At 32.5% G+C, this 26,191-nt stretch overlaps 1 protein-coding gene across 20 annotated transcripts in view; it reads left to right on the forward strand.

Moving 5' to 3' along the window:
* LOC124366156 overlaps window positions 1-26,191 on the forward strand; it is a 57,377-nt gene that overhangs the window by 23,431 nt on the left and 7,755 nt on the right. For 4 of the 20 annotated variants that reach the window (XM_046822482.1, XM_046822480.1, XM_046822479.1 and 1 more), the window contains exons 7-25: window positions 1,399-1,541; window positions 2,327-2,375; window positions 2,764-2,832; window positions 4,088-4,206; window positions 5,783-5,860; window positions 6,174-6,233; window positions 8,342-8,365; window positions 12,247-12,462; window positions 15,842-15,997; window positions 18,641-18,801; window positions 19,691-19,909; window positions 20,980-21,068; window positions 21,464-21,631; window positions 21,922-22,118; window positions 22,766-22,909; window positions 23,007-23,350; window positions 23,626-23,773; window positions 24,399-24,657; window positions 25,898-26,059. In XM_046822482.1, coding sequence (XP_046678438.1) covers window positions 1,399-1,541; window positions 2,327-2,375; window positions 2,764-2,832; window positions 4,088-4,206; window positions 5,783-5,860; window positions 6,174-6,233; window positions 8,342-8,365; window positions 12,247-12,462; window positions 15,842-15,997; window positions 18,641-18,801; window positions 19,691-19,909; window positions 20,980-21,068; window positions 21,464-21,631; window positions 21,922-22,118; window positions 22,766-22,909; window positions 23,007-23,350; window positions 23,626-23,773; window positions 24,399-24,657; window positions 25,898-26,059 — 2,805 coding nt within the window. The remainder of the gene's footprint in view (window positions 1-1,398; window positions 1,542-2,326; window positions 2,376-2,763; window positions 2,833-4,087; window positions 4,207-5,782; window positions 5,861-6,173; window positions 6,234-8,341; window positions 8,366-12,246; window positions 12,463-15,841; window positions 15,998-18,640; window positions 18,802-19,690; window positions 19,910-20,979; window positions 21,069-21,463; window positions 21,632-21,921; window positions 22,119-22,765; window positions 22,910-23,006; window positions 23,351-23,625; window positions 23,774-24,398; window positions 24,658-25,897; window positions 26,060-26,191) is intronic. The other 16 variants (XM_046822483.1, XM_046822484.1, XM_046822485.1 and 13 more) reach the window with 16 other exon arrangements.

Consider the following 26,191-nt stretch of genomic DNA (forward strand, 5'->3'; position numbering starts at 1 on the left):
ATTGATAATACTACTTGTGTACTGTTCCCGCAGGAGATGAATTAAACCAAAAGGTAGCATTTTAGATCCTGTGATGTGTAGAAAGTTCACTCTTTGTTCATTTAACTGTTAATACTCATTTATTTCAAAAGTACAAGACATATATTTGGTGAACAAGACATTATCTATGTAGAACTAGTTACACTACCATGTTCACTCCCTTTGTTAACAGTAACAAGTTGTGTAACTACTCCTACACTGTGCTGCTTGGGGTCAAATATTAAACTGTTTATTAACTCTCTTCTGTACAATCGACACACTGGCCAAGTGCTGCTAATCAGCCCGCCATTCATAACTACGCAATATGTTAGTTCTTTGACAAGCTCTCTAAATGTGATACTATGAACTATTTCTACTAGTTTGTAGTTGCAGATCATTTCCCTGTTATTTTATTTTTTTCCTCCTTGTTTACATTTCTGCACATGGTTATTTGCAGTGATATCTGAGTATCGAAACGGACATGGCAAGTTCAAGTCATAACATTAGTTGTTGCAAAATAGATCATGAATTAGACATTCGGCTTCAACAAAGTCAATGTATACATATGCTGTTTTAGAATTACGTTACATTTTATTTTTACAACTTCAACATTAAAAATAAACTGTTTGCAAATGGGGATGAAAAAACTCAAAATATTTTGTTTATTACCTTAATAAATGCCTTTAAAATTCATTGTGGTACTTAAGTTAATTTTGAAGGTACGGAACTAAAAACATAATTTTAGCTTAAAAAACAACTTTTGTATGAAGTAAAAAAGTACCACTACGTTTTTTGCTTAAGCGGATGGATAAACAGGTTTTGCTATAAGTGCAACGGCAATACTTACTCCGTACGGGAGAGGGTTAAGTAGACAAAGCTGTTATTTTTCATCTTAGTGGGATATTGATAGCTTATGCATTAAATGTATGAGTTCCTCAATATTATTATTTGAATGTTCAAACGTTTAAAATCAGTTCAAAATATAGCTGACAACTTACTTCGATTTAAATCTAATTATGCTACACTCAGTGTCTTTAAACGAGCTGGTTCTGTATTCTATAGGCAAAACTAAGAAAATAATAATGAACAGTAAAAAATAGTTTTGGTATAAAGTGTGACATAAGAAAACCTAAAAGTGGCTAATAGTGAATGATCGGGACATCAAGAAGAAGTTAAGGAGTCAAATGGTCACATCAGTAATAGGGTACAAGTACAATATTTTATGACTCGAATCCAGGTCTTCGAGTTACATGTTTTATGAAAGAACACGTACTCTAATGAGGGTTATCTTACCTTCTCGCACAACCGCCAGAATATCCAGAGGTAGAGTTAAGACACTTGTGTAGGATGTCGTAAATAATGATGGAAATTATGATTCAGATGTGGAGAGTTCGTGGAAGTTGTACCAGAGGTGGTGTAAGATGGATGACCTGATCAGAAACACATGGATCGCTGCTGGCAAGGCACTCCAGGAGAACTGCTCCATCGCCGCACTCAAGCTGGTAGACAACCCTATAACCAAGGTAAAAAAACCCCATGTGATTTTTATAATCACTTAATATTTTGTATTTTATTTCAGTTTTTTTTTTTTTTACAATTGTTTGAGCTGTAGCTTTGAACAAGGTTTGGGTATGTTTATTCAGTTAGGATTGTTACATTGGTGTACTAAAGCCTAAAAACAATTAAATCAAATAATGTGCTCTTTTGTTAAATGGGAAGGTGTAGAGATGCAATTTTAGTGGCGCTGTGTGCAACATTACACGTAACCCTTGAAAATCATTCTGTTGTCAAAACCTGTCTAGGAACCAAATCAGGTGCCTACAGAGAGTAACCAGCTGTATGAATAACACTGACGGATTTATTGCAGTCATAAGATTCACTCGCATATAAATAACGAACGGGTTATATAATATATAAATGAAATATTTGAAAGGAATCATCCTTGTCCACAACAAAATTAGGCAGGGGCCGCAGTGGGTTCTTTTAACATAGCAGAACTCTTTGAACAACCATCACGGTGGATGTTGAAATTTATTGAGAGAGAACTGGTAATTAACCTCACCAACTATTCTATCTTTTTTGTGTCTCAATCATTTTTCTAGTTATTATTTTTTACACATGTTTCATATTGAAAGTGTTCTCAGAGTAACTAAAGAGATGTTTCCTTTCTTTATTGTGTACGCTATTATATTTTTCTTAGTTCAATTAATGTCGTACAAAATGAATATTGAGATTTATAATTTAGATTTGTAATAAATTATGAATACACATAGATTAAATAATTTTATAACGTATTTCGTTTTTTTAGAATAAAGTGGGTCGTCCGCCGTTGGTGCGTGAGAGAGAATCTGATGACGGTAAGTTGGAAATTGATAGTTCTTAACGGTTTGACTACTTAAATAATCTTTTGGCCATTACAAGGTTTTATATTTATGTTCAGCATTTCTCTTCAGTTTTTTATATAATCATCCAAATTATTGTGAAGTTTTTATATATTTTTATTGAAATATCGTAATATAAGATACTTATACAAATGGAATTTTGTATTATTAATATTTTAAAGATTGTTAAGATTTTTAAATTGATGTTTTAATTATTTTACATTTAATTTAACTTGATTGTTTTAAATGTTATAGTGTGCTTTTAACATGTGCTCAGTATTTTACTGTATCACTGTGCACAGAGTAAAATTAGTAATCTTAAATGTTGATGTAAAGGAATAATAATTTCTGTATTTTCCTACAGAAGACTATACAACAGTGCGCAAGGGAAAGAAGCCTAAAATACAAGCAACCATGAAGAACACTCTTTCAGGTAAATTTACAATCTTTGATGTGCACTTATTTAGTTTATTGAAAACATTGCCGATTACATTGTGTTTGTTGTCAATTAAAAACATTGCCACACTTCTTTTTGTTTGTACATGAAGGCAATACATCATTTCTATAAAATAATCTTATGAAATATTGTAGCTTTAAAATTTGTGTGGTTATCTTGTTTAAGCTACAATTTATTAATCCTAATATATTTAAATACTTCAGTGGATGAGATTATGTTGGTACTTTTCTCTATATGATGTAGATATTGTTTTGAAGTATAATAATAATAGTCTTGTGACTAAATTTATCATTGGTTGTTATCACTATGAGTCAGCATTACATCAGATTTAAAAGTTCTTGTGGTAAAAAACAGTAACCTGCATTGTAATTGTAAGATATAACTGGTACAAAATCGTGTGAGGTTTTATTAAGCTTTAATTTCTTCTGATTAAAGTACTAATATCAGCTAACGTTTCATTGAACTACATTATAATACCTTCACTGCAGTTCTATACTGAGTGAGATAACTATTAGCAATTTGATTCTGTACCAATCCAGTTGGAAGTTCCGATGGCTAAGCAGTCTTAAGATGTCGGACTTTGAATCTGAGTTTGAGACAGTGCAGGTTCAAATCCTGTCTGTGACCGTTGCACTTTTTATCAGTACCATTGACCTTGTACTGTATTGACTCTCCCCCTTATTCTGTTTGATAAGATCCTCGCACAGGCCAGTGCCCATGAGGACGGGGTGAATAAGGGTTAGAAGAGGGTCGGTCTCTCCTTTAAAAAAAGATGTCTGTTGCAGTCTACGTGTTATATAAATATTGTGAAGCCTAATGGTTCTTATAAAGTGTTTACTTTTCGTTTCTGATTATTAGTGTGATGCAATAAATAAATAAAAAAATCAATTAAAGTTAGTAATTCTTGGGTTATTTGTGGGATTTAATGCGTAGGTAATACAAAAACTTGGTATTAGTAATGGAGTTTTTTTTTTTTAAGATGAAATTACCAAAACGAGTTTGTGAATTTGAACAAGGTCTAATCTATTTTAATATGGCAGTGGGGACCATGTATACATTTATTATTGACTACAATTATACATCAGCAATGTAAATTTAAAAATTAGATATCTAAACTAAAACTTTCACAGTCAAATTCCAAGTTCAGCTCAGAATGTGAGTTACAGACTAAACTATTGTTCAATTTTGGTTGGCTGGGAACGGATAATGAATAATCTGATCAATGTTCCAGAAGCAAGCCATGAGGAAGACTTGGGTGGTGCTGGCGATGCTTCAAGCTTCGTTGAGTTTGAGCCGATGGAAGGGGAGGACACCCACGTATCACCTGCAAAGCCCATGGAGGATGCTCAAGTGAGTGATAGCCTTGTTTTGTTCATTGAAGCATCGTACAAGTTTAATCAATCAATCCAGTCTTCATTTTGAAATAACATTTACAAAGTAGTGTAGCCAAAAAACTAGGTTATGATGTAGTAAAAATCGCAAAAGTCCAATATTAACCTGTTAGCTAAAACACAAAATTCTAACCAAATGAGTTCTCACACCATTTGCTGTTTGGTACTGTACGAGAGAACACAGTATTTATCACGGCCGAGTATTGAGGACTAATGTCTGTACTGATGCATAGTCCAGTCTTCCGTTATCCTGTTTAGTGTCGCTACACAAATTCTAGTTGTATATATAGTGGTAGTACCAAACACCAATGATTGGATCTATTTTACACGCAAGCGTTTGGTATGTTTTTACTCTCTATTGGTCTGTAACTGTAATCCATGTGCAACTGTCATAATGTGTAGCATATACTGTGTACACTGATCTACAGAGTAAAGCTACAATATATACAGTAGTAGTCACTAAAAGCTTTTTCTGTAATAATATATTTCCAACAGGAAATCATAAAAGCTTTACAACAAATCTGTTTAAACATTTTTAACTGAGCGTGTTTTTCTATATGATCTCCAGATGATCATTAGCATAGTCATTCCAAAACTTAATGTTTAAGCAAACTATTTTTTTGTATATCAAATTTGGAAAAATTAAAATTTTAGTTCGTTTTTTTTTATCGTGGTTTTGAAGTTACCCACAAGTTACAAATTAAAAATTCTTTTCCTTTAGAACAGTTTTTGGAAAAATATACTCAGTGAAATATTGTATACAGTGTTGTACTAACATGTGAGATCTGTAGAAAATGCTAGATTGTTAATTTCATGTATGTATGTAGTGTTTCATTTCGAATTATGTAGTGTTTAATAGATACACTTTATTTATTTATTCTTTGACATAATAAGAATTTATAATTTTTATTTCTGTAGCGAAAATCTATTTACTCTTCCATTTTGACCACAGCTGATTATCAATTTTTTTCCTATGGGAAATTACTCTTCTGATTTCATGAAAAACTGGGTTGTGTGCTTAAAAGAATACAATGCAGATCATCTCTCAACTACTGAACTATACAGAATTATCTAGTCTTAAATATACTACTCATTTTGGAATAAGTAAAATCACCATTGAATGAAGAATTGTAGAGCATTGGAAAAATGTTGAATTTAATATCACTAGTAAATGAATACACATTTTCCAACATTAATTTTATTCTTGCGAGGCCTTTCAGAATCGATTCCATCATCAGACTTCATAAAAAAATATCACCATTAATAATTAGATTGATTGTAAAATTTTAAGATGTACTTTTGATTCTTTTGAAATGTTTGATATTATTTATCATTATGAATGATAAATACAACAATATTTTGTTTTCAATTTTTCTTTGAATAAAAGTTTTGGAACAATCATTGGCTTTGTGGAAAATTAAGTATAATTTTTGTCAGAGAACAATTAACGTAAGTTCATCGTACTTGATGAACATACTTTTGATATCAGATTATTCAGTCACACCAGAATTTATAAATGTCGTTTCCGCTAACAGGAAGAAGACAACACACTGGAGGAACTGAAGCGAGCCACTCCGGAGATGATCACTGCTGAAGTGGAAATCAAGCAGGAGGTAGGTCCCTTGTATGGCACTGGGAAAGTAAGCTATCAGTTGCAATATTTGTAGTTTAGTTAAAAAAAAACAAGTTATTATATATTCCTTAACATAAATAATTGGCAACTCTTTTACAATTGGCTTAATTTTACAACTAAAAATTGGAAATTTCCTTTTAGTTTTATACAATGATCATATAATTGTGTTTTCCAAAACAAACTACTTTGGTACAAAGTAGTCTGGTATAGTAGACCCAACTAAATCATCGAAAATACTGTATATTGTGTGGAAATAATTTTAGTGCAACTCAAAACCACAATTTTTCATTTAGGTTATGAGTGATGATGAACACGGAGAGAACAAAGAAAATGATACGAGACAAAACAAAGAGGTAAAGTGCTTTAAAAAATTGTTCTTTATAACTTACGCAAATTTTGTTGTGTTCATTAATTCTTTCTATATGAGTGGTATAAAGTTTAGGGAAGCATGTCATTCTAACGCAAATCATACTGAATTTAATAATAACAGTAACGTGTAGGTTTCTAAAAGTCGATTGTCATTTCCCACACATTCTTTGGTAAGAACTGAAATCAACTAAACTGTGGGGAAATTTACTCGTTTGTTCCCATTGTATTTAGTTTGTAATTTGTAACTGGAGAAAATTTGGCAACAAAATCTCGATGTTTAAACTGCTTAAAACTTCACTTTTACTTACATTGTATGGAGATATCAGTTAATTAGTCAGATCACATATTATTTAAAAACGAGCACCGATAAAGTCGCTACAACCTCTGACATAGTGAAGAGACAGACAGGAGTAGTATTTGTGGCCTGCCAGATTCAAAATATAATGTTATAACTTTTGTTACTGTTTCACAGTAATGTGAATTCTGTATCTTATTTGATATTCTAAAAGATAATAAATTTCTGTGTACTTTCACCATTTTCAGATAAATTGAATTAATTTCAGTATTGTCCACTATGGATTGTTTAGAAATAAATGAAATAACAAACATTCTTTTAACTTTAACCAAATACCATGTGAAGCAAGTAAAACAATACACTGAAATATTACAACTAGGGCAGGTTGTCGTAGTTTTTTTAAAACATTGTAAGGTTGTGTGTTGTGTAGTAATACATATTGCTAATTTTTATTTGCTAAAATTTTGTAAATAACCTGAAAATGGTTAACATTTTGTTAATCACTAATTGATTATTGTATTTTTAAATAATAACAATTAACATTCATGTTATTGTTCTTAAATATGTAACAGTTTAAGACAAGTGGTAAAAAGTTGATTAGCACTCCATACCCAGTAAAGATGTACGAATATTGAACTTGAATATCGTATAAAATACTAATTGAATAGTAGCCCTTATAATAGGAAGATAGGACTATTCACAATTTTGTTATTACTATTTGTAATCCATTCCAAAGAACTATAGAAATTACCAAGTAAATTAATAATCAGGTTAATCATTCATAGCAGTAAAATCTAAGTCTTGATGAAAAGCTTTAAAATTGTAAGTAAACAAACAGTTTACTAAAATAAATAGGTTTTTAATTTGGTACAGCCAAAGTACAGTTTGCAACGTTTTTTATTTATTTTTCAAGAATAAATCCATTTTTTAAGTGTGTTAAATGTTATTTTAATTTTTGTAACTACCACATTCATTTGAGATGGTTAATTTCTAACATACAAACTCAATATTGAATTTATAGCTACCATAACACATTTCTATCTAAATAAAAATATTTATTTTTACTAAATACCTTTATACTTATAAATAATTAATAATTATTATTATACATTAATATTTAGGCCGTTATTATCACTACTTGTTATGAACAAGAGTTATAGATATGAGACTTTAAATCTGTTAAAGGCAATAGATCTGTGTAAAACACATGTTTTCTGCATACGTAAATAACTCTAGAGTTGAAATCTAAATTTTAAAGTGTAAGACTACAGTAGTACTCTTATAAGCACAATATGTTTCATTAAATCACTTCTATTGATTATAAAGCTCTCCACAGATTGCGATAATGTTTATTGAATAAAGGTAGTTTAGAGTAGGTACTTAACACTTTTAAACATATATCAAATAAGGTTTTAGTCAACTGAGATTGTATTAAAGGGGCTATGACATAGTTTGAAATATTTTTTGTTGGTGATCACTTTTTATGATCTAAAAACTCTTAATGAAGTTTGGAAAATAATGCTAGCAGATAATGAAACATCTCTGCATATTCAACCCTACTTGTAGACTGTAGGACAACATTGTTTGCCTCCCCAATAGTCTCATCCCAATATCTCACTAATTTACAGTGTGAAAATTACAAACACTGAATTACAACATCGTTTAATTATTTCAATCTGTACCCAAGGGATGTTTTAGTCAGGTAAAATTATGTGCCATCGATTGATATATTGTTTGTATGAACCTAATAGTGAGCACTAAAAGTTAGTCCTACAGCGATTTTGTAATATTTTTTAGCTGGACTTGTTTTATTCAGCTGAAGTAAGTATGTCTAAAGCGAGGTTTTGTGAAAACTTTCTGTGGCATGTGTAGCTTTGTTAGAAATGTATTTTTTTCTAGAGTTGCTTAAGTCTTGGTTTTGTGCACTGTTTGCAGTAGAGTTTTTCTAGCGTAAATTATAATTGTAAGGTCTCAAGACATATCCTCTGATTTTGCAAATGCCTTCCTATAAATTCCATTCCTCGTAAAATATAGATTCTCACTGGTAGAATTGGAATGATTGAAGAATTCCATAACCAACCAGATTGAAAAGTGCTTGGATCTTTATTTATACATTTAAGTTCAGAGTTTCCAATGGTGCTGTGATGACACATGTAGCATGTTTCTTGTCCACTACGATCAACATCTTCATTTAACAAACTGCTGCCAGAATCTACTGATTTGTCACGTAGTTAATAAATGAGTCCACATCCCGATTGGCCATCTTTACATTCAGCCATCATTCTCAGAAAAGTTACTCTGCCCTACTCGTTACAATGCATCTGGACAAATCTAAAATGGATAAAACATATTTATCATTACTACAACTAAGTTTTCCATACCGATTGAATCACAATCTAAATATAAAATTTAGAAAAATTACAATAGCAACTTCAAAACGCAATTTAAGAAACTAGAAAACAAATTTAACTTTCTACTGGGAACGTGATTATCACAGACGTGGCAGTCAAGGGATTTTAACAATATGGTGATTCACACAAATTGAAATGGAACCAACTAGACTCATCTTAATCGCCCACTGAAACAAGCTTATATACTTTATACTTAATGTACTTACTCTCTCATCCATTCATAGAAAGCTGTTAGGAATGAAAGAAGATAAGTGTTTTAATATGTCCAGTACTCTTGGTGATTCCCTTTGCTGTTTATTATAGCATCTCTGCACTAGCCCTTGTCTAACTTCCAGTAGCAATATGCTAAGTGTAAGAGTATTTAGATCAATCCCAGATCGGTACACAATATAGTAGTTCTGATCCTCGTATAAGAAGTGAAGTTCCATCCACTGGATGTCGGCCCACTTAGGCCTGATTTATTGGCCGATCATTTTGGACGAATGACCACTGAACACTGGCATTGGAAGGTGGAACTTGTTAGCTTAGGAAGCAGTGTGTTTTTTTACACATCGAAAGGAAAAGGCAAAAAATGGTCAATTATTTGTACTTTAGCACTTAGCCACATATTTTTAAAATGATAAAATATACAATCTCTAAAACGTGTTTGTCAACTTTATTATAATGATATGATATGAGAATCTATATTGAAGCAACAAAGTAATTACATTCTGTAATCTCCATGATATGAAAGATTGATACTGATATCTATCTAAAATATGACAAATAATTGGTCTAGAATACAAAGCGTGGACCTTATAGTTTTTGAGCGATTTTGAGTGAAATTCAACAACATAATTTTTTTTTTTGTAAAATACAATTAAATCTGTTATGCCAAAAACTTCCAGACACATTGTATTATATTTTATAGGTTTTATTTTTACAAGTACTATTATGGCAAATGAAAATAAAACCAATTTTTTTCTCGGAATTCCTGTTTACAACTTTAATGTTTATTTATTACATCTAAACTTATGGAAAAGGTTAAAATTTTAGAAATAAATATTTATATTGAAAAAATGTTACATTTTGTTTCTATAATTTAAATCTGTAAATAGTGTGTGAAGTGTAAATGTCGAACAAAATAATCAGCAATAAAGACACCGAAACTTTATTTTTCCAATTGGTTTGCTATGGATGATATGAAAACAAAATAATTTAATACTGGTGTTCAAAAATATCAACTAACGTATTCTGTTGTGTTTGTGCATATGTGGATTGTTGTTGTTTAGTGAAAAAGATAAAGATGAAATATTATTAAATTCAGTTTGACCAATAAACAGTTTATCTTGTCACATTTTGCATGCCATTCTGCTTTGAATTGCTTGAACGTCTGCATGTGCTAGCACTGCACTCTCTCTCTCAGCAGGTTACCTCATCTGCACCTTCTTGTATCTAGTGTTCATTTTGTGGTGGGCCTAAGAATTAAATGTAGTAATTATAATTTAATTGAGGATATAAAATTTCAGTATTATGTGGTACTGGGTTCAGTTTCTATTTTTACTAGTGAACAACAACGCAAAATTATGTCAAAACATAATTAGGAGAGGAGTGGGAACGACAAGTCGGAAGTAACAGTTTTAAAATGGCTGACCAGGTTCAGGTCTATCTTACTGTCTTTCTTCCAGTTTCAAAGAAAAAAATTATCGAAAGTAACAAAAGAGTTGCTTACATTTTATTGTGATATTTGGGGTACTGAACTAAATCTGTGCATACATACAAACGATCGTCAGTTTTATAATAAAAACAACATGACTTTGCTATAAGACACAGTCATGATATTACATCAACTTGTTATTGTTATAGACAATGGAGAATCAACATTTAATCAATTGGCATTTTTTTATTCATTAGCAAGTAAGGAGAATTTTTACACAGTTAAACAATACTAATATTATTAAGATAGATCGTCGCCCGACACTTTCCACATAGTTAATCGGCAACGAAAGATCATCGCTTTGGCACCCAAAGCGTTAAAAGTCATAGTTTTTACTTTTTGCATTATTTGTACAAGAAGTATGCTTAAAACTCATTATTTCGTTGCTAAGCAACGTGCGATGAAAACAAATTTTTATCATTTATGTAAACAAGTAGTATATTTTCAACTTATTACTAATGCGAAAAGTACTTAAAATTTGCTACAGTCATTTTACTATTTGGGATTTTCTGATGTTTTCATACCTTAGAGGTAACCAAAAACTATGAAAAAAGTTTTTAATAAAAAAATTATATTATACTTTTTTGAAAAGTATTTTTGCTTACATTTTTTGTCTTAAGCTGAAAAAAAAACCATACAAATCTATTTTATTATTAAATAACTTCTAGTTTTAATGATTTTTGTAAAACAAAAGCTTGTAGAACATTTTAGAAAAATGATTCCAGGGTTGATGATTTATATCAATGCATCCTTTATCTCGCTCAAATAATTTTCACTTGTGCATGCATTACCATATTATGGATGTTCTAAAATTAATTGATTTTTTTTACATCTTGTATTGTCATTCTTTTTTTTGTTATCTTTTCATTGAGTGTCATCTTAATAGCTCAGACTGGACCGCTGAACTCAATATTTTAGAATTTCTATTACTAATAGAAATATTACTATTTAATTTGATACATAATTTAATTGTAGCTAAATAGTAATTGTCTAGAAACTAGCTGTTGGGTTATTATCATAACGTGTATTATCAATTTTACAATTAAATTCCGTCTTTAGCCAAAATATTTCAATTAAAATTAATTTGGAAATTATTTATTACTTTCAACCAACCATGTTATAATTTAACCGTGCTAGCAAAGTGGAAATTAACCGAGGTAGACAATGCTAAATGTATTTTTTTTTTGTCACATACAGTACTTAATACTGGTCTCATGTGGATTTTTAAAGCTAAAAATTATAACAAAATCTTAATAATAGTTTGTATATAATAACAATTTCATCTGGAGTGAAAGAGATCAATTCCTGATAGTTGCTCTAAAAATCCTAGTTTTGGTTGGTGGTATCCAAGAATTTGGTGCACTTTTCCTCATCAACAGTCAAACACACGCCCGTGTAAAGGGGTTATAATGCAAAGCAATGTCTGTCCTGCGCTTATTAACTGGTTATCCTTGGGTGTTTATCGGTTCATACATCAGTTAAATGAGTGTGTTGTCTTTACTTCTAAATAATTAAATCCTAATTGCTATTATATTTTCCTCAATACTGGAGTTTGTTGCTTGATCACAATTCCTTTGATTATTTTTGTCACGCAGCCTGATGAGATTCAGAACTGTAGCAAATGCAAACTGCCAATAACAAACATGAAGGGTGCAATTTTCTGCTCTACAAGCTGTTACGAATATTTTCACGTAGAGTGCACACGGCTCCAGACTGTCAAAGCTTTGTCGAAGCTGGGAGGCAAGAAACTGATGTGGAAGTGTGACAATTGCCAATTTGGTGATGGAAATACACCAAAACGAAAGGTGAAGGTGAGCAAATTGGAGTTTGAGTATTACCGTGGGCGGATTTAGTTTCTTAACCAATTGCGCTTGAATAAGGTATTAAAAAGTACTCTGAGGCAAGGTTGACTGTAATAGTGATTTTAGTCACTTTTCTGTCAGCTCAGAATTACCGTCGTGATCGTATTTCTCACAGCTTGGATGGCCAGTATAAATCCTGTGAATGCTCGGCTACCGGGTTTTACTGATCAGGTAAAACTGTTTCTGTAGAAACTCTTATTGTTTTGTGTTGTCTGACATGTGATGCAACCTAGTAGATTACTATTACAAGTTTCTAGTTGATAGCAAAATTTTGTGGTTCTTTATCCGTCAGGCAGTAGTCTCCTAGTGGTTGTCTCGGAATTGGTTATAATGCCATACCTACAAGAAAATCACATACAAAATTATTCATGAGACATTATTTTCCTGTCTTTAGTTTAGTTTATTTAATATCTGACAGTTTCATTCACAAGAGTAGTGATCATTTATTATTATTTTTAAGGCTTTATTAGTTTTGAGAATTTATAAACCATAAAATAACAAAAATATGGTAAAGGTATTTCACAGTTTATTGCATAACATTTTAAATGTGCTATTTTAAAATTGAATACTCTCTGTATTTATTAAATATTGTGGTGAAAGTTATTCCCAAGCTGATGGAGATAAGTCATTAAGATGTTGGTCGAGCAAATAATGAAACTTGTGGCCATCCGAGCTGTAAATGTCTTAAGTTAATTAGCTCAACTCCTTTTCCAAGAGTTTTTCCTTACATCTTTCCACCTCTACTAAATTCCGTCTTAGAAAGCCCAATGTGAGGTTCACAGAAAGGTTCTAGTACTGACACTTCTGTATGAGGTCGGTGACCTGTTACGTAGCATTGCCATCATCGTAGCTGGCCATAAAGGTAACACATGGAACCAAAACTCCTCATCACTTAACAACATATTACAGTTTTATTTTTTAAACTTGAAGGACATCGCTGACATAGAAATGAATGTGTTGAATAATAGGGAGTATAAATAAAATTACAAATGATTTTGTTATGAAAAAATGAAAATGTAATATTACTACTACAACCAACAAGTCTACAAGCCTACAACTAATAAAATGTACAAAAGTGTGTTAATTTATAAATAATGTACAGTTAAAATTCCCTATTTATTAAATTTTTAGACACATATGTAATTTTAAACATTGTATTTAACCTTAAGTTTACAGCAAAAGGTTGTTCGGAAAATAACTTGCTGAGGACTCTGATTGCTGTATGGGTAGGAATAACAGTGTGATCTGGGTAGTGACTGTGTAGCTGCGCTTCTGGCAGTGTCATAGTGAAAGTTGCTATGGATTCTAAGCTCTCTACAATAGTATTTAAAATGGCCACCACAATCAACTGTCCTGCTGATTTTGAAGTAGGCTATGTAGCATAATTAGAGGAGTTCTTTGGGGAAAAAACGCAACCGGAGGAAATTTATTGTGAATTACGGAGAAGATGAGCAGGACTGTCGTTGAAAGGTTGTACAGTTATGTTTTAAAGTACGAGTAGTTCAAAAGTGAAGTGGCCAACTGTCTGTGGTTACTGATGACCTTGTAAAACAAATCAATCAAAAGTTTAGAGAAAAATCAAAGGTTCACAATACAGAATTTTTTGCAGATAACAAGAACTCTACTGTTTGAACTTGTGATTAAGAAAGTTGGATGTTTTAGATTTTGTGCCTGATGCATATCTAAACTCCTGACTAATAAAGTCAATACAAAAAGAATTCGATCAGCCCAAGTTTCTTACCTGGAACCATGAAGAAAGTGACAATTTTCTGAATCACACAGTCATTGTTGATGAAACATGGGTTTCTTATGTCAATGCAAAAAAATAGACAATTGAGGAGAGGGGCCACACTTTTTGTTGTTGTGTAAAACAAGCCACAAAAATCATTTCCTTTTACAATTACGTTGCGCCAAAGGCAAATGTTTATTCTATAGATATTGAAAAGGTACAATGTAAATGGTAACTATGTTGAAAAATAGTATATATAATAACATGAATTTTTACTTATGAGAGCAATATACTTTCTGAATGATACAAGCATTTAGAAATGCCCTATATTGAAAACCCTATTATCAAATAAATCCCTGTACGATATAAAATCTATGGTACTTGAGTCATCTGAGTACTGTGTTTTCAACGGAATCTCTCTCACCTCTGTAATTTATTTTTATTTATAAATATAATATGAATGCGTTTCTGTAAATTTAATGTTGGAGACAGGATGCCATACCCTAATCTTTTCCATTTCAAAATAATTCTTAAGGGTAGCCACACTGTTCAAATGACGAAAATATCAAAATATTAGTGTGTCCTCATCATTATACAGTATCTTCCAGTCTCTGCAATACCAACTAGAACACTAAACAACGATACAACCACGATAGAACTTGTAAAATACTCTGTAAACAACTCTTTTGTTGATTGTACACCATAAAACCTCTTCATATGCGTACAGTAGCAATCAAGTTCAAGCAACTACTGCTATAGTCAATAGTTAACCAATTTATAAATGTCAGATATTACTTGTGCAGCTTATGAGGAAATGTATAAAAGTGAGACAATTAAGGAGCTAAAATATTAAATTTACTTCTTTGTAAGGACCAGAGAAAACAACACAAATTGCTGAACTATATGTTTAGCTTAGGGATGGCACCGGGGAGAACAACACCCTAGCTTGGCCAAAATATCTTAGCAATACCAGGAAGCAGATGGGGTATCACTGTCTCCCGTATGCTTTTGTAATTCATGGTAAAATCACAACTCAATACAGTATTATCTGTGTATAATATATTTTCCTCTCATTAATAATATTTCGTCTTAAGTTAAATAAAAAAACTGATTTTCCTATAGTGTTTTTCCCTGATAATTGTTTGTTTTTGATTGTAACATAACAGGTTTTATAATACATTTATGCAGTTTCCATTGGATATTCAAACAGCTCTTTAGTATTTTTTAGTATTTTTCTCTGCTTTTAACATACGCTCTTATTTGATCATGTAAGATGACTTATAGATTCTATGATGCTGTACATAGGGTAAAACTATTACTGGTTTATCTTAAAAACTGTTATGTAGCGTTTATAATATTTTTGTGTTTTATTGATAAAAATGTTTACTGTGAATTTATTATCAAATTACTAGTTAAAACTGGGCACTCATCTTCTTGTGAGTTTATAGTGCACTTTCTGTTAATGAGGTGAGATACTTAACTCTGCAGTTTGAAACTGTATTCTTATTCTAAATCTTTCATTGAATTTGTAACTCAGAACATGAACACGTTGCCACCATGCACAAAAATTCTGTACTGAATATCTTTTAAATTTTTTAGATACCGGGAAAGTATGTACAGACAGCAAAACGTGTGAGTTGGAAAGAAGATCAGCTTAAAAGTGCCCTGAAGGCTGTAAAAGGCGGATGCCCGATTAGAAAAGCTGGCAGGAAATTCAGGATCCCAGAGTCTACACTCAGAGATCAAATGAAACTTGTAATTTCTTTTACTTATTTGTGTTGTTAATTAAATAAGGGAACTTTAATCTCAGAAACCATGTTAACCCAAATATACCCAGAATATAGAGCAGATAAACTTACTCTAACATACTAGCAGTGGGTCGATACTGACCCCATGGGCTTAAGCTACTTTTTATTACTGTAACATTTGTCTACGAAGTGGGAGTTGGAAGCCATGGACTTTAACTGCCCCTTTTTGTTACTTTTTTTAACTATCTCCCTGGTTGGTTGGATTCGACAATGTGGTCTCCACCCACCATATCTTGTTTTTTCTCTTGAAGTTTCTAGAATGACTTCTCTTCATATTTATTTTAAATAGACTTGTCCAAATTGATCTAATTTCTCGTACAAAAATGTCTGTCTTTAGATTCTGCAAATTTATCTATGGCACATTTAGCTTGAACTATTGGACTTCTGATTTTAAATTTTCAGTAAATTGTTGATAGATATTCTGTAATAATCACTCACTATAGTTTCAAATTTTTATTTTATTAAACTTCCTTGTTTAAAATAATCTGTGCATGTTTCATTGTTTTTGTACAGACAGGTGTTAAAGCTTGTTAACTCTATAATGAGCATCTTTTTTAGTCAGACAGTTCATACTTTTTTTTACTCGAATAAGTAACAATGACATTGATTATTGTTTCATTTTCTTTAGGTTCTTTACGGTTCAGTAAACCCTCTAATATAATTCAAACGTATGACATTTTATTGCTCCCATTTTATGTTTGACTTTTGTTTGAAGGGTTATACAAAAAACAAGAAATTCATTTTGCCTTTTTTTGTGTGTGTGGTATTTCTCCATATTTTCCTATCATGACTCCTGTTATAGAATACTTAATCCTCTCTAAGGCAATCACCATGAATCGCCATCAACTGCTTTATCATTGCTCTTTGCTTTCTCCTGCTATCGTAACGGAAATACCTATTACAGTACTGTTGTCTGCATTCATTGCATGTTTTTATGCATAGTGATGCTATCTATCTAGGAGTAATATATAAAATGTTTTACTGATCTCTTTATTTAGCCGTTTTTCATCAAAATTCCTTCAAACTTCTGCTATCCTATAGAATGATTTGACCTATTGTACCTTCCTGCAGCTACTGTTTTACTGACATATTTTTATGTTCTTTTTACAGTTCTTTGTACAAGACATATAGTATTATTTTAATATAACTGTACAATCAAACATTTCTTGAACAAATTGAGTATTCATTTTCATTTAGTTTACCTCATAGGCTTAATCATTTTTTCAAATACCACCATATTATAGAAAATATGTAACAGTTTTTTGTTTGAATAGAGTTGTTAAAATAATAAAAACACAAGTGAATTCTGTCTTTGCCCATGATGGAGCGGTCCAATCAAAACAGCTTGATAGTGCCAGAAGCCCTTCACGGTAATTCAACTGGTAGAGGGTTAATCCACAAGAGTTTAGAAAATTCCACCCAGTCATAAAGTCACTGTCAGTAAGAAGTCAGACACAATGCTGCGTATAGAAATGTTGATAATCCAATAGCTAGTTACATACCATACTATCACAGAGTACAGATTTAGTACAAGTAATACAGTTTAGCCAATATTACTGAATATAAATTTATTAAACTATGCAGATTTATATAATAACTAAAGATGTGTAATTATTGTTGCCGCATCAACAATTAAACCTAGGCAGAAAATAAAATGTTATATATATAAAAGGATGTTTGTATATATGACATTGATAGACTCAGAAACTATTTGACCAATCATTATTTGTATGATATATATGTATTTTTCCACGGAGAAGGTTTATATGCTATGTCCATTGGTGTATCTCACCACCAGGCAGCATTGCAAAACATAAGTTTTCAAAGCGCCTGCACATTATAACTGCAATAACGAGATATTTACGTATATTAAATAGCCAAACACTATTTGAAAGCGCTAAGTTTTGATTTATATTTGTCTTTAAAATAAATCTCTGGTTGAACTTAAAGCTTGAGTGTTCTAACACTCTAAAATTGTCTACAATTTTATAATAAAGTACACGTACGTGTACAATGTTTATAAACTTATATTTTTGACAGATTTTCTTGATCGTGGCAACAAAGCAAACTCTAACATTAACATGGTTAGTTCTAACATCAAACATCCATTTTGGGTTTTACTTCTGTTTACAAAGCAACATAATAATATATATCTTACACAATTTAATGTAAGTGGCAATGGATGAAACATAATATATTCATACAAATTCAGTTAATCCTTTTAGTATTCAGGAAAAAGAAGACGTTGCTAACAATCACTGTTGGTTGTTTCGCTGCAACCTGAGCGAAATATTTTGCATATCAATGTAAGGGTTAAGGGACAAGAAATTTTATTGAAATTTAAGGTCTCAATTAATTCCTCTCCTAGTTCTCAAATATATCATACAATTCTAAATAATAATAAAAGTATTATAATTTTTTTTATCAGTATTTATTTTTGCCATCAAAATTATGTGTCTATATATATGTAAAATTTGAATTGTAAACAAATTATAAGCTACATTAAAACTTACCTTCCTATTATCTCATATATTTACCTATAAGAAATTGAATTGGGTCAATGTTACTGAGATTGTGATTGTTTTTTTAGATTCCGCCTGTTACTAGTGAACCTGTAAAATCGGCTGTGAAGGATCTCACCCAGAAACAGCCTGAGGAAGAGGAATTTGTGGTAGAGAAGATTGTGTCTCGAAGATATAATATCAAAAAGAAACACTTTGAATACCTGCTCAAATGGGAAGGATATCCTTCGTAAGTGTGCATTTTACTTGTTATTTCCTAAAATTGGGAATCATTCAAATAGAATAACATTTTATCCAATATCAAGCAGTGGTTTATTTTAGAAGATGTTTTTGGTTCATGATCTTAAAATAAGGAGCAGTCACACTAAAGTAAGTTTAACCAAGAAATTTACAACTAAATATTAGTTGTGTGAATATTATGATATGCATTTTTTCTGTGAGCAATAAAGAAACCAATACTGGTTTCAGTACAACTAATAACAATCACATATTTTTTTCCATACTAATCTTTATTTTGTGTGAGGCCTTTCGGAATCTACGACTTCGTAAGCGACTTTGTAAATAAATATTTACATGATGATAATATCATTGATTTTAAAAGGCCTCACAGAAAGTAAAAAATAATATTGGAAAATTTTATGATCATTATTAGTCTTATCAAATTTAAAATTATCCAAGTGCTCCAGGAATCTACAATACTATATTGCTAATTTATAGTTTTCGCTTTCTCATATGCTGTCTGTACATTCAATAAAATTAAAACTATTAATTATGTGTTTATAACTATTTATTTAATGTATTTGTGGAGCTCTGTTCACATTATTGATATAATGTTCATCTATGTGAGTTGTACTGTTATTTATCTATATTTATAAACATAATTAGTGAACATGAACTAATAACAGTAGGTGAATAACATTAGTCATCGTAATTAATGTGGTAGTTGTTGGCAGTATATTAATTTTAGTTTCAGTTTGATTTAATGAACCAGGTGTTTGGATGATATTGACTTTTGACAACGTAATTATTTGATCAGTGTAAATCTTAATGACTTTTTTTTATAATGATTTATTGATTTACTGATTGTTACTTTTTTAAATGAGCTATTTTATGTACAGAGAACAGAACACCTGGGAGCCTGCAGAGAATCTGGGTACCTGCCAGCACCTGCTGAAGGCTTTTGAGGAGGCATTGGCTAAGCAGCAAGCAGCCAAGCAGGCGAAAGCTCCTGTGATCAAGCAGGAAACTCCGTACAAAGTCAAACCCCCAGTCATACCCAGGAAGAGAGCTGAGCCCAGCACTCCGGGGCCAAGCACTCCCGCAATGACAAGCACAGGGTTAGTATCCTTCCGTTTTAGGAGAGGGCCAACTTCCAGTTGTTTACAAAGTACACATTGGATAAACTGGTTTCAAAGAAGTGGGAATGAGTATTATTAACTGTCCTTGTACGGAGTGTTTCAAATTTCTTGTCAGACAGTTTAGGGCTTGATACTCATGTCCAACCAATATTCCTTAAATCTGATACGTAGTGCCAGGATTTCTATACTAGTAATTAAAGTTTGATTAGTCATTTAATCAACTATTTTGGAAAAAGAATGATTGATCAATAATGTTCTTTGTGATTGTATTAAATATTCTAACTATAACCTATAAAAGTATGTTGTAAACGTGTTGCAATATTTATAAAACGTCTGTTTTAGAACAACTCAAACGTAAGATTCTGGACAGATGGGAAATAAGTTATATTCTGTATGGCGTATATGCAAGTTTTAATTCAGAGAGTTGTCTTTGAGTCGAGTCTATTCCCAAACCAATAATACTTTGATAAGCAAAGCAAATTGTTGTAAATCTTTGCTTGGAATTATGAATTTGAACCACAGCTTGCATTATCAACAGTTTCAAGAAATTAAATCATTTATGTTCATCGTTTGCCATGTTTTCTCCTCTTTCCTTTTGTGTATTTTTGTACATTTGTTTAGTTAAGTGGTAAAGAGGACTTATAGTCCTAACTTTGTCTCTAATTTAAGTCCTTTTCAATTTTATTTCATAATTTTCTGTTATTCGTTAGTGTCATTTACATGATTAAAAAAAGACATTCAAGTGTACAGACATTTAGAAAATCTAAAGAAGGTTTTTTTCAAGATTTATCAGAGTCAGATAAGTTTTAGACTAATAATATATTTTTATTTTATTGTTATCAATATGCATTTTCTTTGTCTTTTGTTACATAGACAAATAAAATAAGTATTGAAAAATATGGTTTTAATGTTTTGATAATTAATGAGTGGTAATCTTAAGTTATGCAAATATATGGGGCTTTAAGGGTTAAATGTCAAACACCACTATGGTGGACAGGAACAAAGTCAAATTTTAATTTGTTTATCAATAAATATTTTTGAAATTGCAGAAGACCAGTGCGTAGCAGCAAACAAAAGGCAATGGATCAAGTAAAAGTTTGGTGTGGTTCTATTGTCAAACCTTCCGAAGATGACCATGGTAAGCATTTTATTAATAATGATTGCTTTAGAAATGTTATTAACCTAAACTTGATATTTTGGATAAAGAGGGCACCAGATCGATCTCAATAGGGCGATTAGATAGTTTTAGAGCTTAACTTTTCTAACCTTTGAATGGAACACTTATGTTAAAAAGAGTATTCACCATCAGACTCTATATTTATAATAAAGTAGAAGTGAAATAATGGACTTTATAGTGAACTTTGCCTATTAAATAATAACTATTTTTATTTCTAGTTGTTTAATATTAATTTGAAGATATGCACAATTTTTCAAACATTCTTCAAAGGAGGAATAACAAATGTCTTAAATAAGACTATAATCTTTTAAATATCCTTTCAACTTTTGTACAATAATGATATGTTTTGTTTGCAGTAGGATTGAAGAGGAAGGCGTCTTCGGACTCTGACTTTGAGGATGATGAAGAGGTGGTGATCAAGAGAGTGAAGATAGAAGCAGAGAGTGAGGACAGTGATGTTGACAGTATGAAGAGGGTGGAGAAGGTGGCTCCTACTCCTGTCAGGGGGCGGGGAAGGCCTCCAGGTACGTAGAAACATAATATGTTTGTCAATTTGGGTTAGAGAAATGAAACAAGAACTTTATGGAAGTGGTGAAATAAAACACTTATTTTGTAATCCAGTTAGTTCTCCAGCTATCTGTAAAATATCAAAACTAACATTAACATGCACTTTCTTCTACCAAATTATTCTCTCTGTAAAAAAGTTATGAATGTGTAAAAATTTATAATTCTATGTTTAGTTCTACTGAATTTACAAGCTGGGAGATTAGGTTATAGTGGTCAGTACTGTGGTTATGAAACGGTTGTTGTGCAGGTGGTGGAGCTGCAGCGAGATTATCTGCACAAACCCCTAAGGCTGTGGTCAACGGAGACAAGAGAGACAACTTGGCCGCAGCTCTGGGACTAGAATCTGACGAAGAGGATGAGGATGACATTCCGCCAGCTGCTACTTCCGCTCAGAAGTCTCCTGTTGTCCGTAAAATGTCGTCACTTAGCGCACACAACCAGCAGGTATATCGTCATATAGTATATACAAACTAAACCTGTTCAATGTAATGCAAGGAAATTTAGTATTTCTTTTTGAGTTGCTAAAATATTTAAGTTTTGACTTGCTCATAACTGACATTTTTGAAATAGGTACTAAAGCTATACGATAAGAGATCAAGTTTTGTTCATTGTATTTTTTGTCTACCTCTGTTGTTTTGGCTGGTCAGATATAACTGCCTTGTATATGTAATTTGTTCACTTTAGCGTTGACACAAGTTTCCCAATATTGTAATTTCTTGAGTTTGAGGAGCCACAATGCTAGTTTATAGCTTCTTCATAACAAATTTTCTTAAGTTGACTTGAGGAGCAGTAGGCATAGACTCTTTCAATTCTAATCATGGTGTATAGGTCATCTTTAGTTATTGCCTTACTAATTACTTGAAACTGAAATAATGTATTTTAAGGAAAGTTGTATTTAACAGTACGTTAATGTATTCTGGTCCAAGACTAATTACCTAACTTTGTGAACTTTTAATGCTCAATGTAAAACTATCTAAAAAATTCTCTAAAATTATTGATTGATTCAGTATTTTATTGGTATAAACTGGAATAAAAATTAATACAGCGAGATGTTTATTGGATGTGATACAAGTAAGAAATTGTTGTCGTAGGTTCTCGTTGCAAGTGCCAAAGGAGTTGTAACTGTGGACCCCAAGAAAGTGCCCAATCTATCTTCTGGAGTCTACATAATGTCCAACAAGTCTGGAATAGTCAAGGTGGATAATGACAAGACGCTCACCACCCTACAGAAATCTGTGAGTCCTATTGCAAAGCAGAAAATTACAATTGATATGGTTCTCTTTCTTATTTTAATGAAGTTACTTGATTTTAAAAATATATGTATATTTTCAGGGTGTACTGAAAAAGCCATACCCCATGTCATCAAAGCCAGAGAGTCCAGCCGCCACCCAGAAGCAGTCGGGGGTGGTTGTTCTGCCCAAGTCAGAAGGGGGTACACCTCAGCAGAAAGGCGTGTTAAGGAAGACTCCTATCGCCACTCCCACAACTCCCAGTACTCCCAACCGACCAGCTGGGCTACTTAAGCCGCTGAGGTCTGGGGCCAACACCAGGCCTCTCGGACTGCTCAAACCTCCGGTCCCTGTCAACGCCACCAACACTACTCCCGCCACCCCAACCGTGACAGTGTCTCCAACCACACCTCCACCTCTGTCTCCCATTTCATCACCAGCTTCCAGGTGAGATAAAACATTTAATAACTTTCTTTCTAATTTCTCAGACTTCTTAACAATTTAGCTGCCATATGATTAGACAAATAAAGTTACTAACAAACTATAATGTGTAAATTTTTAAGTGATTTCATTTTGATTGATTTTTTTATGTGATAAGATTCGTTTGTTAAATGTTATTTAATTTGTACTGTAGAATCTGGTTACCTGTTTGAAGAGACCAGTACATTATTATTGGAAATGCTACAGGACAAACACTGTTATCTCTGTGTATGTGTTTCCAGGCCCGTGGGGCTCCCCGCAGGGGTGAACGCCAAGATCCAGCAGGTGGTGAGGCCCAGAAACACAATCCCCATACGAGGACGGCCGGTGGCCAGCCCCCTGCTGAAGAGGCCAGTGTCTGACAGTCCTGGCCTGCAGGCCTCTGTGCAAGTAAGTTTTATCACTGATGTAATATGAAAATTTCTTTAATTGGCTAATTCAAGGTTCAAACAGTAGTATCTCGGACTATAACTAACCAAGAATTGGTATTAGATCTTTACTATGTCTGGCATTTCTTGTTCATTTTTTTAAATTCGTATTGAATCAACCATCGTATTGAATTTCACCATTACTCTACATTCAAATCAAAATTTTGTTTTGGTAGCTTAATAAACAAATTATAAGCCTTTATTAACATTTTGACATTAAATTAAATTTATTAAGTTTTGATAATTGTTTATTCATAATTTAGCATACCTGGTAAAAGTAATATATTAAATAATTATTCATTTGAATAATAACTATTATCATAATAATAACCAAGAGCTAATTAGAATGATTAGGAAAAATTTTAGGCACCATTTACATGTTTGTACGTTTGAAAAACTTGTTTGGAACATATAATAATGGCAAATAACAAAAATCTAGTTTTTTTTAGTTGTATTGTGTCATCTTGTATGCCAATTTATTTGTTTGGATGTTCACAAAATGTAAATTGTTTTCCATATTCAGACAAATGCATGAATTCTTCCAGTTGTCAGTAAGTGTTTAAGAGTAAATTAATTTGTTTGTACAGCAAAAGTTGCTGATCGCCAAAAAGAAGGCAGAGACGGAGGGAGGTGAGCCTGGAGTCACTCTAATCAAGCCATCAGTGTCCATCTCTCCAGTGAAGAAGTCTCCTGTGGACACTCCGGTCCTGGTGAAGCCCAAGATAGAGTCGGGGACCACCACGACCCCGCCCTTGTTACCCCCTATCAAGAGCACCAATAAGGTGTTTGCTCACCCACTCCTCAACCGTGGCAGAGGGAGGGGAGGCTACCGCGGCAGGGGGAGAGGTGAGCAACCAAGAATTTGGAAATATTGTTTACCATTATAAATGTTATTTTAACTTACTTAAATTGAAGATGGAAAATAATTTAATGTTTACAAAGAATAGTAACTATAACATTAACATCATTGGTATAACTAGACCAATGATATTCCTAAATTAGCAGGACAATCATCATGATGTCTCTTAGCTGGCTACCATTTTACACCTTATTTTTCAATCAACACTGAGTCTAGTATTTGGCTAGTCAGTATGAGCTTGTATATGTTCTGGGAAGAAGTGTGTTTACCAGTGATGGTTACTTACGTTTAACTGGTTTTTTTCATAAGAACCTACTCTTAACTGGCCATTTACACCAGGAAATGGATGGTGAAATTGCTTAACCTGCTTTATATCATTCAAACAAGTCAGTCAAGTATGTCTTCAATTTTTTCTAGTTACTCCAGTTCGGTAAATAGGAAGATTTAATTTACAGTAATGAGTTGTACACCAATTTGGTTTAACCCTCTCCCAGTCAAATTGCCGCAATGCGCTTCTGGCACTACCGGGCTGAATTGATGGGCCATTCCCACATGAGAGAACATGCTCGTGTTTGTATTATTTTTACAACTCTGTTCAAACAAAAATGCTACATACTATGCATTATTGTAACTGTAATAAAATCCTTTATCATATGGTGGTATTTGAAAAATTGTTAAGCCTATAAGGTACAGTAAATCTAAATGAATACTCATTTGTACAAGAAATGTTGGTAAAATATACCAGTAAAACAGTAGCTGCAGGAAGTTATGCGAATAAGCCTAATAATTCTATAAGATAGAAAAAGATGTTTGAAGAAATTTTGATGACAAACGGCTACTGTTAGTGAAGAGATCAGTAAAACATTTCATATATTACTCCTAGATAGCGTCACTAGGCATAAAAACATGCAATGAACGAGGACAACAGTCCTGTCAATAGATATTTCCATTAGCCATCTCAAAAGTAGCCGTATGATGGTAGCAGGAGTGATAAAACAGTTGGTGGTGATTGGATATTAGTGCCAGGCTTGTTGCCATGGTGATTTGGGGCGATTGCCCAGGAGGGGTTAACAGATTAAATTGTAGTTTGGTCTAGTTCCCAGCAGTGAGGATCACCTACTATTTCTAGTTGTTTGGGAGTACTTGTTAACTATTCACCAAATTGTAGTTATCTGTTGTACAACTCTTCCTCAAATCGCTCATAGTTGACACCGGTTGGTTGGACAGGTAACAGTCTGGGCCAGCTGCTGCAGGTCAGCCAGCGGGAACCTCCTGAGCCGATCAAAGAGAGCAAACTGGTGGAGAGTGACAACCTGCTGATGGAGTTCCAGGAACCATCTGACAGTGAGGAATCTGATGATGGAGTGATTGATCCATTCCCTAAGCCAGGTAAGGCTTTTGATGTTTGTCTCCTGAGTTTCTTTATAAATACATTCACAAATCAAGATGAGGAATGAAGAATTGTTATTCAGATAAAGCACAATGAAATAGCCAAAGTCAACTTTACTAAATCAAAGTGCC

This window comes from Homalodisca vitripennis, chromosome 7, assembly GCF_021130785.1.
Source record: "Homalodisca vitripennis isolate AUS2020 chromosome 7, UT_GWSS_2.1, whole genome shotgun sequence".
Classification (NCBI taxonomy): Eukaryota; Metazoa; Arthropoda; class Insecta; order Hemiptera; family Cicadellidae; genus Homalodisca; species Homalodisca vitripennis.